General features: G+C 31.9%; 1 protein-coding gene across 1 annotated transcript in view; it reads left to right on the forward strand.

The window, feature by feature from the left end:
* Window positions 1-12626, forward strand: part of LOC129233253 (FERM, ARHGEF and pleckstrin domain-containing protein 1-like) — a 141309-nt gene that overhangs the window by 61983 nt on the left and 66700 nt on the right. Inside the window, exons 15-17 of the mRNA XM_054867307.1 lie at window positions 2378-2459; window positions 4233-4419; window positions 8909-8959. Of these exons, the coding sequence (XP_054723282.1) occupies window positions 2378-2459; window positions 4233-4419; window positions 8909-8959 (320 nt within the window). The remainder of the gene's footprint in view (window positions 1-2377; window positions 2460-4232; window positions 4420-8908; window positions 8960-12626) is intronic.

Raw genomic sequence — 12626 nt, forward strand, 5'->3', positions numbered from 1 at the left:
TCTTTTTTCTTTCCACGTCAATTATATTTTCCAGATGGGAAATATTGCATTAAATGTCTTAGTTTTCACATCAGGTCTTGATTCAATGAATGCCCGCATGACATGCATAGCCCTTTCTGCTTCTTTAGAGGTTTGCTTTGAAATCTGTAAAGCCGAGTTGCTTCCCGAAGTCCTCTGCTTTTTCTCTCAATATATTTCCACCAAGTGGATTGTTCTGGGTCCGACACTGGGTTATCCATTTTCTCAAGCATTTTTCAACTTCTGGATTCTTCCCAATCTTCATTTCTTCCGATCCCCTTGATTATCATCAAAGTTTTTAAGAATATTCTCTTTGTTTTTTTGTTTTTGAGAATAGATGACAGTGTGCTGTTCGGAATACCAAACTCCTTCGCAATATCAATCTTTTTCTTTCCCCCTTTTTCAACCGCATCAATCACCTTTTTTTCTTTGCAATAGAAAATGTAGTGCATTTTTGTTTTGTTGCCATAATTCAATGAAAAATAAACTTTAGCTTCTTCGAAGCACTAAATAGGAAGATTAAGACTAGAACGGGAAAGGATTTTGTTCTGAGAACTGGTCACTCAGGTTGAAAGAACGTTTATTCAAGAAACTCGACCATTGTCCACTGCTGACAGAAGCCACTGCCACAGCAGCTGAAACCATAACACCTTCCACATACCTGTGGTGAACACAATTGTGAAAATCACAACAAAAGCGAGAGCCAAAGCCCACATTTTTCTTCTCAAAAATGCATAAATGGGGGAGATAAAGTAAAGTCATAGGAGTTTGAAAATCAAGTTTTGAGGGATTGAAATTTTTTTGAATGAATCGGGAAAAAAAAATTAAGTTATCAAGAAGAATGAAAAAATACTTTGAGTTAAAGAGATAAAATTTCATTAAAAAAAAGCATTAAAGATGTTAGGGAAATACTTTTTTTTCGAGTTATTAAAAATTTTGAGTTATCAATGTTCGAGTTATCGTCAGTTGACTGTATTTAATCTATTTAAATCATTTCTTTACAAATAAATAAGGAGTTATTTCTTAGTTAGACATCATTTTTTGAAAATTTAGTTGGTTTTATTAGTAAGAAAAAAAAGTTGAAAGAACAGCATTTTTACATGTCCCCCCCCCCTTTTTATTTTGTTTTCCAATGAGATTTTTTTTTTTTTACAAAACAGAGGTAGTAATCTGAAGTCCTTATATGGTAGTTTCACAGCATAATGTAGTTGTAATCCTTAGATGCAAAATGCAGACAGCCTTGGAAATCTACTATACTTATAAATCTTTGCGGCCAAAGAGTGGGACATCTCTGTGTTGATACCAATGTTTAGTTTCATCAAAAGGTTATGAGAAAGTTGAAAACGTAAAGCAACACTACAAATTCATTTTCCTTCAAAACAGACCCCCCCCCCCTTTTGGGGGGGGGGAGAGGAGGGGACGACTCAAATATTATATTGTAATCAGGGAAGAAAAAACCCTAATTGTTCCCTTTGAATCCAGGAAATAGGAGTTTTGGCTCTAAAATTCTGCAGTCACCTTATCTTATATTGGTATGCTTTGTCATAGAAATTGGTTGTAATTTGTCTTTGAATAGATGCTTTACCTCTTTGATGCATACGCTCACTAGTTAATTGTAGCTGATATCCGTACATAGTCAATGCAATTGTAAAAGATATCTTGCACGTTATTAATTTGTATGCTGCAAAAATGTTTTTTTATTGTATGTTGGATGTATTCTATAAAGTTTTTCATTTAGAAAATTATAGGGACAGACAACAGAATTACCAAAAGTTATTTACCTGAGAAACTTTCATTTACATCTTCAACTGAACTGTGTCAAATCGAGCAACCAACTGCTGTTAGATGTTTTCAATTGATTTTCTTCATATGAAATCTATGTGATTTTTAGAAATATTTAGATTTATCGTCAGCAAACAATTAGGAATTTAAGAAACAAAAATAACTGTTGACTTTGCTTTAACACTTGTTAAATAAACTGACTAAAATCTTAAAACTAGTTCCATTTTAAAAGTGTTAATCTAAATATACATTTTATATTGATAAAACTTGATTTTTGCTAAATTTTTCATAACCCAAGCATGTTTTTGGCTGCATCAAATGAAGCTGTTTTATCGTACTTTGAATAACAAGGATATATTGTAACTGAAATTTACATATTCAAAGATTTGAAATGGATTAGCTGTGAAAAAAAAAAAAAAAAAAAAACACACAGAAGGTATTTTAATTGATATTATTCCACTTAATTGTTAACCTATCTATTTTTTAAAACTTATCTATTGTGTATTATTTAATTTATTATATTGCCCTGCACTTCCAAATCATGTTTTAAATTCATTTAATGTTTTATACATTTCAGGGAAGGTAGACCTGTGAACAGGGCGCAGAGCTGTGTTAAAGGAGTCGGTGATATTCTTTTGTTACATAAAGGAATGATTCCTGTATGTTATTTTTTTCTGCCATTCAACTCTAAATTTTTAATTTTTGCAGACTAAATTTCGATTAAATCAGCTCATTCAATGAAGTAGTTTTTATTATATTCACTGTTGAAAGCATGGTTACACCCGCAACACAAACAAATAATTATTTTTTAACCCGGGTGTAGTTGCGTCTCTTTGATGTCTGACGGAGTCAGACAAGATCCTGTAAATCATTGACCCCTAAAAAATCAAGGACAAGGCAAGCATATAAATCTTCTTTGGTAAGACCCAAGCAGTCTAGGATGTGTTCGGCTGAGGCCTGCTGAATCCTGCACTTGGAGCAGACTGCAAAAGTTTTTCTGCCCTCAAAGAACGAGAGACTCTTCGTATGTTCGCATGCTAATCGAGAAATTGCTGATTTAAACGCTTTATCACAGTTGAGGTGAAGAGAAGAGCCCAGTACCCTGGCCAAATACCAGCAGTGGGAGGGAGGGATCTTCCACGCCTTTGATGTATGATGATTAATTTTGAGCTGGTGCCCTGAGTAGGTAAGGGCAGAGGAGGAGGGTGTCTAGAGACTACAGCCCTCCTTGGCTAAGCGATCCGCTTGCTCATTTCCAAATATGTCTACGTGGGATGGTATCCAATGAAAATGAACATCATGAAGCTTTGATATAAGTTGGAGGTTATGAAGGATGGAGATGCTTGTTTTGTCTCCAACTTGAGTCCAACTGTATAGATGTTGAAGGGAGCTGCAACTGTCCGATAGGATCCGGAGTTTCCCAAAGTCACTTTTGTTAATGATTACTACGATGCCCAGATTAATTGCGGTAAGTTCACATTTAAAGACAAAGGAGAAATCTGGGTTACTGAAGCTAATGGAAACGTTATGCCCGATTTTTCAATGTAGACCCCACTACCTGCAGGATCGTCCAGTTCACTGCCATCTGTATAAATTTTAATGGCATCACAGGGGATCTCATTTATAACTTCCAATACTTGAAACTGTTCAATGAACTGTAGTTTTGAAAGGCACCTTAAGGGTGCTCATCACTTGCACATCTTCTCTAGTAAATAATAAAAATAATGACAGTATTGTTTTCATACGTTTCAAAGCTAAAAATGTTAAGAATGTTACAGGCAATATTTTATTAGCTCTGTTTTTAAACAACTACAGTTGTTCACATAATTAACTAAATATGAATTATTTATTTCTTTGCAAAAATTTCTAACTGAATAAAATATATTCTTAATTGTTGAATCACTTATAGTTTTAACACGGGTTAATGCTCACAAGCTTTTAAACTTACAACTTTTTAGTGTAAGGTAAAATTGTGCATAGCTTAGAAGACTATTGTATGTTCTAGTAGTTCTAGAAAGCACATTCACAACATTAATTGCTGAAGAGGAATCACTGCTCGTGAGTCAAATAGGGCGACGTATTGGCAAGATGGCCAAAGCTTTGTTCCATCTCTGATTAAGAAATAAAGTTTTTTAATGTCATTTAAAGAGAAATTTTAATAATTTTGCATGTTTGAATTCCGTTATTTTGCATTGTAGCATGCTTTGTTTTATTTTTTATTTATTAATTAATTAATTTATTTTTTTGATCCATACAAAATTCAATTATTTGTTTGTACTTATAACTTATAATTTAATTAATACATAACATGCATGCTTGTATTTTATAAAATGTTTGTATCATTTGAGCTTGAGCATTAAGAATACTTCTGAAATTTTGTTTTTCAGCACTTTATGTAATGTTATTTAATGTATTTTTTTTTCCCTTTTTAGTTGCATTGTGCATATTTAGAGAAACTGCCACATATCTTGGAACTTTTGCATGAAGAATTAACTAGCAGTCATTCCTTTTCCCATTTTTACCATCAATTTGAATCCCGTAAAATATGCTATTTACCGTTAACTTCTTTTTTGCTCCGTCCTGCATTTCGTTTATTGTATTACTCATCTATTTTGGAAAGTATGTTTGATTTTTTATTTTTTGCCATTCAATTTTTAAAACATCCCATGAAGATATTTTAAGAGCTTCAATGCTCTGTTTAAAAACTGCTCTAAGCTTTAAATATGTATTGAGTTTTTAGAATGAATTGTTATTACAGTTAATTAGAAAGGCGAAGGGACCTGTGTGGCCTTTTGCGTAGTTAATTGTTCAAAAACTCGAATAATATCTAACGAAGCTTAATGGTACTTTCTGACTTTTCATCATATGACACTATTGGAATGCTTGTTTAATCATTTGTTTATTCACTTCATAGTTCTTTTAATATTGATCCTTATACTTAAAAACTGTGGCCCCTCTTATCTTATACTTAAAAAGATAAGAGGGGCCACAGTGACCCTATGAGCTATTTTACAATAAAAAAAAGATATTGTTTCCTTTTTTGTAATTGTTGTAGCATAAAAAAATGCCATTCACTATAATTTAACCTGTGACTTCATTTTTATGCAGCGGATTAAATATCTTAATGCTAAAGAACAGTACTGTTTGCTTACCATCCAAACGGTAGCCATTGCTCTTGGAAAGAGAAACTAATTCTACCTTTTTGGCGAGTAAAAACAGAGAAACTAAAAATAAATACATACTAAGTTTTTATTTTGTCTTAAAAGAAGGTGCATCGGGCATGTGGACTCACTCAGAAAGAATTTTTGGAAGAATTCACCCCAAAAATGGGTAGGAGCCATACTGGCCCCTTCAGTCTTTCTAGGTATACAGAAAATTTCAGTCTTTCTAATGTTAAGACAAAAAAAGTGTTCATAAAAAATCAAATAGCATTGTATCAATAAAATACATTTTGGGACTGGTAAGCTGTTTAAAATATTACAAGTTTTCTTTATTAAAGGTTTGTAAAATTAAGTGTCAACTGAATATGTTTTTAATCATATATCATTTTTCAAAGCAATATGAAGTTTTCATGTTAAATAAATTGAAATTCATGATATTCTGTAATCAATGAGCTGGACTATGCAGATATAAAGTGGGAAAATATGTCAATGTAATACAGTTATACACGGGTGCAGAATATCTCCGATTTGGCGATCTAGAATCGGGGAAAATATGTGCCATCTGGGGAAATTTTGCGGATATGATTTGATCAATCAATTCTGCCGGCAGTAAAGCAATGTTTTCATACTTGCCAACTTTTAAGGATTGTATGTAAAATTGACACATTTTGAAAGCTGATTGCATCTGCTTATTCAAAACTCCCCTGCTTTTGTTTACAATGTAATTATATCAATTGGACATCATTATTGTGTCTCTCATTATTTCCAATATTTATTACCTATATTTCATATCATGTAGTATCAGACTTTTACAATCGTGATTTTGCCACATCAACTTAAAAATTTTAATCTAGTTGCATCCCAGTTTATAGAAGTTAATGTTAATTTTTATTATTGTTCATCATAATTTTTAGAAGATGTTAAAAATTAAAATTAGTTAAGGCTTTTAATAGCATTCTAATACATAAATAAAAAAACTTCAATGCTGTGACAAAATTACACAATAATCAAGAATTGTTATAAATTACTCAAATTCCCAAAAAAAAAAAAAAATGTTATTTTTTTCAAAGTTTATTAAAAGATGAAATTTGTTTTTTCCAAAATTCTCTATACTTAATGTAATACAGAATAATTTTTATCATAATTTAATTATACATATTGTAAACTTTGGGGAAATTTTCATGTGGATGGAGGCTATAAAAACATTTTTTGCACACATGCAGTTATAGAATAGTGATTTTATGTGGTGTTGCTCTAATTTGCAGCCCAGTTTTGAAGATTGCAATTAAAGGGAATAATTTAGGAAGCTGACATCTGGATATAGATTTTGTTGGGCTTTAGTATCACTCACAGGGAAAGCATGGGCATATTTAAGGGGGGACAAGGAGGGGCAGTGCCCCCCCCCCCCCCCCCCCCAGTCTTGGATGGACTTTATACATAGTAACAACACACCTTACAAAATCTTAAAAGAAAAAAAAATCCTATTTTTTTTTCTTTTTTGAATAGTTCAGTATAGTGAAAATGAAGAGAATAGCGAATCTCTTTGGGTGGGGGGAGGGGGGGGGGGGTGGAACATACACTATATTACAAGTAGTAAGGCTCTCACTGTGTTGCTGAAATGTGTTGAAAACGACTATTTTGAACTGAAAACTTCTGATTGAGCTATGCGTTCAGCTACAATACTTGAAACTATCGACAATTATTTCAACAAATTAAGAGCTAAAACACAGATTTAAAAAAAAAAGGGATTTACCCATAAACTAAACAAGCTATAGCTTAGAGCACCCACTTTGTTAAAGGCTCTCATCTCCCAAAAATTTCATGATTTGTTCCAAAAAAAAAGAAAAGTTCTTTCAAAAATTAATTTCATTTTAAAGTGCTTGAAAAGAGTGAAAATTACGACAAGTGTGGATACAAATTATAAGTTTTTAAACTTATAACAAATGTGAGTGGAGTAGGGCGAGAAATGCCGAAATGTGTCAAATTCACCTCCTTGCGATATCCTGCAGCAAAAATGTAAAAATCATTGTTCTCGCGTTTCTGTAACATATTACTTGAGATAATTTTTTGTGACTCGCATGTTTTATACCTTGCTTGCTGTTTATTTAATCTTGAATGCTGTATTTTGGGAATTTTTTGTAGTGCTTATTTTCATCTTACTTCTTCTGTATATTGTTAATTCGTTTTCTGCACTACTTGTTATTGAAAAAAGTTGGTGTATTGGGAAATCTTTTTTCTTTTAAACTTAAAATAGTTGCTCTTACAAAGTTAGAACAATACATTAAAACTGTACATTCTAGTACTAAATTTCAGAGACTGGAAAGGGCAAATGAAGTGCCTTAAGTAATCTTAATTGTTCTCGGGTCCTTGAAAAAAATTAGATCAGTCTTTAAATTTCCTAAGCAAAGTGTACTTCAATTTTATTTCTTATCAAATGTATAAATTATGAATTGTCCAAATGGGCAGCATGTTACTCTTGTTACCTATTTTCGAAATCTGTACACAATTTCTTTTTAAACATCTTTTACTATTGATCATTTTGTATTTAATTCAATGCTGTATTTGTGGGTGGGTTGGAGACGTGATCAAAAACATTGAATTGAACCGACAGCCGATGTTAAGCAATTAACAATGTATAATCTTTTCTTCTCCTTCGCTTTTTCTCTCTGAGGACTGCTGTCATTGATTTGTTGACCTGAAAACAATTTTTACTGTGTATTGTTGTAATTTGCAAAATAATATTTCGCCTATTACTCTTAACAGATGAAATAAAAAGGAACCCAAATCCATGCTTAACTCGAAATGTAATTTTTTGACTTTTGCCACTATCATTCTACCAATCCCTATGTTAACAATGGGCTCCAGTCACCCTTCAAGAAAAGAAGTGGGAAATATGTTTTTTCAAAGACAATGTTATATTATTATTAAATAACATATTTATTGAATAAAGTGACAGAAAAACAAACTTAAACATGGGGGGGACCTTATTAGTTGTGTAAAAAAAGCTACTGGGCAGTAAACAGTCATCTTAGAGCTTTCATAAATCAACCTGAAAATTGTTCCATAATTGACTAGTTGATTCACCCTGGAGCATAGTGATAATTATTCACTTCCTTTTACTTTTTGAACTTTTAAAATCTGGTTTCATGATGAGCAATTGCACATAAGTTGTTCGAGAGGAAGACCATTGTGGTTCATTGCCATAGCAACTAATTTGATTCAGAAGAAAGCCTTTGTAGAAGTTTAAACTCACACCTTTTGAGGGGGGTTACATTTTTTGGCTTACTTTTAAATTTAGGGTCCCTTTTTTGTATCAATGACAACCTTTTATTGTTAAAGGAAAAAGAAAAAGTTGTTTCTGTCTAGTTATCCCTAATTATTAAATGTTAAATCTATCAAAAATCAAATCATAGTTTTTTTTAAAGCTATTTATTTTTTTTATTTTGTTTATTTTTATAATTTTGTTTATTTTTATAATTTTGGACTCCATTCAAAGCATACAGTTTTAGCTAATCTGAAGCTATCTAGTAAAATGTTATTTAAATGTATAACATACACTTATACATACAACTATACCATAAGTATAGTTGAAATTGCTTGTATTGAGCTCGTTTGTAGTGACGACTTGGTTATGAGGTCATCAAAAATTTCTGGTCTCTTTATTTACCCATAAACTACTGTGATTATTACCTGTTATGTTATTTGACTATAATATAGTAAATATTCCAGACCCTTGAATTACAAAACTGTTTCACTGAATACATATTTTTCTCATTAATCCTGAGTAATTTTTAGTCAGGGCTTTGAAAGTTATTGATTAATGCTGGAAGTACATGTTTTGAGCAATTAACCTATCCACAAGATTATCCATTTCATTTTGTAGTTAAAACACACTGTTAATTCTAAGCTTCACAATTTTTAAAAAAATGTGTTTTGATTCTTTATAGATGTTTTGACGTGCTATGAAAATGATCATGAAGAGTATAACTATTGTAAAGGTAAGTAACAAAGAAAGATTTTGATGATATTTTTAACTAATTTTCTTTTTTTAAAGAACTTACATCACAAGAGATTTTCCTGTTACATTGGGCCATATTCGAGCATTAGGTGTGTAACTTTTTGACACCATTTCGTTGCAAACAACAATAAAAACCAATGCGATATTTTAAAAATATTTTTTATCAGTTTCTACTGGATTAACAGAAGATATGTAAGAGGTTTTAGGTGGCAGTTTTATTTTCGTAGGACAATTCTTAAATTTTTTATAAAATTTTAAGTACTGCGTTACGTGTGTGACTCAGAAAATCTAAAAATTAGCTATACCTCATACTATTTTGTAATTTCCTGTGAAGTTTTAAAAGGTAAATGAACAGTATTTTTTGTGCATGTGTCTAAGTATACTGAGTAAGTATTCCACAAATATTTTTTTATCTAAAGCTTGTACAATAGCAACAAAAAATATTTTATTAGCGTTACATGTGTGACATTAGAGCTTTACGTGTGTGACCGAGTGCAACAATTGATGGTAATTTCCAAGTAAAAATCCAGTTTATGTCGGATTTTTGCCAAATTGCGCACAGAGGTTCTGTGGTGCTGGGGAACCCACATGGGGATTTCCCCCATTGAGCTTTCACTCTCCACCCTGGGCCGTCCTAAAGGGGAGGCAAGCGGGGCAATCGCCCTGGGCGCCGCAAGGGGCCCCTCGTCTATACGGAGCACAACATTCACACGAAAACAACATTTTCATGAGGAGTGCCTTGTGGCGTCCCCTTATTTCATGTATCATATATAAACTGTCACAGACGCAAAAAATAGAGAACCATTGCAATGATTCCCTATTTTTCCTAGGGCACAAAAATATTCCTCTGTCTAAGTTTCCAAAACATTCGTTTCCTTTATATCATTGAAGCAGATACAATTTCTGAGAACATAACTGTTTAGTATCAAACAAAAGGCACTTCTCCTATGTCTAGTTCTCACCAAATTTGCTTGAATTCTGCCCCTGCGTGCAGTGCTGTAACCAAAAAAAAGTTTTAAGGGAGCGCATTTAAAAAAGAAAAAAAAATTCTTTTTGATCGGATAGGAAAAATGTGTCAAAAGCTGTCCAGTCAAAATTATGAAAGTTTTAGTTTCAAAAATGCAATTTTAGCCTTTAAAAATGCGATTATAGGCCATGTTTATTGACGTGACCGTAAGGGGCTCAGAGACTATTTCCGATCGATTATTATTATTTTTTTATTTTTATAGAATGAAATCAATTCTTTCTCCCACAATTCTTTCTTCCCAGTTTTCAAAATTGAAGTTTCAAAAACGCAACTTTAGACAAACTTAGAAGATTTTATGAATAGGAGGATCTGGACCCAGGAAAATTGTTCAAAATTATGGTTCAAAAAATTTAAGCAATGTTTTACATTCCAGGGCTATTCAACTTCTTTTTTTTTTTTTTTTTTTTTTTTGTAAGTGTCGTTTAAAAAACCCATTGCTTGTGATATTAAACAAAGGCGGCATTGGGACCCTTGCACGAATATTTTCTAAAACTCAAGTCTTAAAAGCAATTTGTAAGGCCATATTTCGTAATATTAGCGCCAGCGAGTTTTCAAAATTAGAGCTCCAAAAACGCTATTCTGAGTGATTTTCAATGTTGTTGAGTATTTGTGGGCTTCTCCCTGAAACTTACAAATATTTGGTGCAAAATAACATCATTGTTTATAACATATATGAAAGCTGGTATTAAGTTGGTACAAGTAAAACTAAAAAACTCTTGATCATTTGATGAGTCCAGATCGAAATTTAATTTTGATGTAATTTACTTCGATAAATACATTTTCTATTTATAATCAGCAAATTATTTATTCGTGTTCTTAGTTTGATCAATATGAATAACCAACTCAGTTTTAATTGTTTATTTTTAATCTAGTGGGATAGCATTTTACTAGGTAAATATTTAGATTTTCAACATTTCTTCCATTTTTCAAAAAGTTTTTGGGGTATTAATTTTTCACAAATATTCGAAACAGATTCATTGCTTGAAATTTAATTTTTCTTATGCATATCCCTCTGGTTGTTCTGTTCATTAATATGTAAAAAAATAAGTATGTATTATGCATTGATGTTATAAGTAACTTGATTTTTCTGGGTGTGTAGCGGGGCGCCAGAAAACTTTCGTCCTGGGCGCCGTCACCTCTTAGTACGGCCCTGCCCCCACCCCCCACAGGGCTTTTTAATATTCAAGTTCTGCTTACAACGGATCTTTGCCAAATTTGGTATAGAGGTCCATCCTTTGATGCTCAAGAATACATATAGGGGTACTTTAGTCCCCTATGAAGGGTTAACCCCCTTAGGGGGATTTTCCAGGAAATCTTTAAAACAGGTAGTGAGGCCTATCAGTAACAATGATAAAATATTTTTTTTACTAACAAAAAAGCCTTAGACATCTAAAGTTGAGTTTTGAGGCATAAAATTGCTCTTTTCTACACATTGATGGGAAATCTAATGCTGTTATTTCTTTTATTTGTTGCTTGATTGTTGAAAATGCGCCACTCGATGCAACTATTATTTTCGAGGTAGACCGTGCAATGCCGGGCAACAGAGCTAGTAAATACTTAAATTGAAAGGATAATTTCACAAAATAAAGAATGAAGATGAAATTAATTTTTATTTGTATACAAATCAAATAGTAAATGTCAAGCTTACGATCTATTACGAACGTCTAACCTATACTTATGTGGTTTAAAACATTTGGAATGTTTGTTCGTCTGTAGAATTTATTCACTTTTTCTGGAAAACCAAAAATCATTGAAAAATATAAATACAATTTAAGGTATTTAGAACATTATACTTTTGATCTTAAAGTATGCAGATTGCAAATACTTAGTTTAAATTGCTCTTTGGGTATGAAAGCAACAATTTTAATTTGTTCTTTTTATTTATTTATTATTTTTTATCATTATCATTATTTTTTAACTATTATTGAGTCTTGGATTCAGTGCCAGCACACAATATTTTTAGTTGAATTTTGTAAAGTACTTTTTTCCCTTGCATTCAAATGTGAAGACCGCAGTGCATAAAACTGGTCAGTAAAAGTCAGTTAAACTCGGTATTTTAAAAATTGGTCAGTCTTAATCAGTATTTACAGAATTTAGTCAGTAAAGTCAAGGCATTTTTTTTTTTTTTTTTTTTTGCAAATTTACCAATTAATTAATTATAATATAAACTTCATGGTCAATTTTGTTTTTATTTTCTGCTAAACTTTAAAAAATGCCAAAAAAGCAATCAATCGTAAATATAGCAGCCGAATTTTGTCAACCTGGTAGTCTGTTTTACTTGATACAAATCTTTGCTATTCTTTTATTGGATTGGGATGATTTAGTTTTATCGAAAACCTAGCTCCTCCCCCCCCCCTCCCCATTGATATTGGGTATATTCTTTGAAACTTTTTCCTGTTTTTGCCCAAAGTGCCAGGTAAGATGAAGATTTTTTCGAGCAATAAGGTATACATGACAGCTACATTTGTGTACAATATCGAGATCAGTAAGTTTAAATTCTTATTTTAATTTGTTGCCTTTAACTTTCGTCATAAGTTCTTGCAGTATAAGTAAACTTAAACCCTGTCCCAAAAATTTAGACACAAACGTAAAATACAATTCACAGTAAAAATATGAATGG

This window comes from Uloborus diversus, chromosome 1 (assembly GCF_026930045.1).
Source record: "Uloborus diversus isolate 005 chromosome 1, Udiv.v.3.1, whole genome shotgun sequence".
In the NCBI taxonomy this organism is placed as follows: Eukaryota; Metazoa; Arthropoda; class Arachnida; order Araneae; family Uloboridae; genus Uloborus; species Uloborus diversus.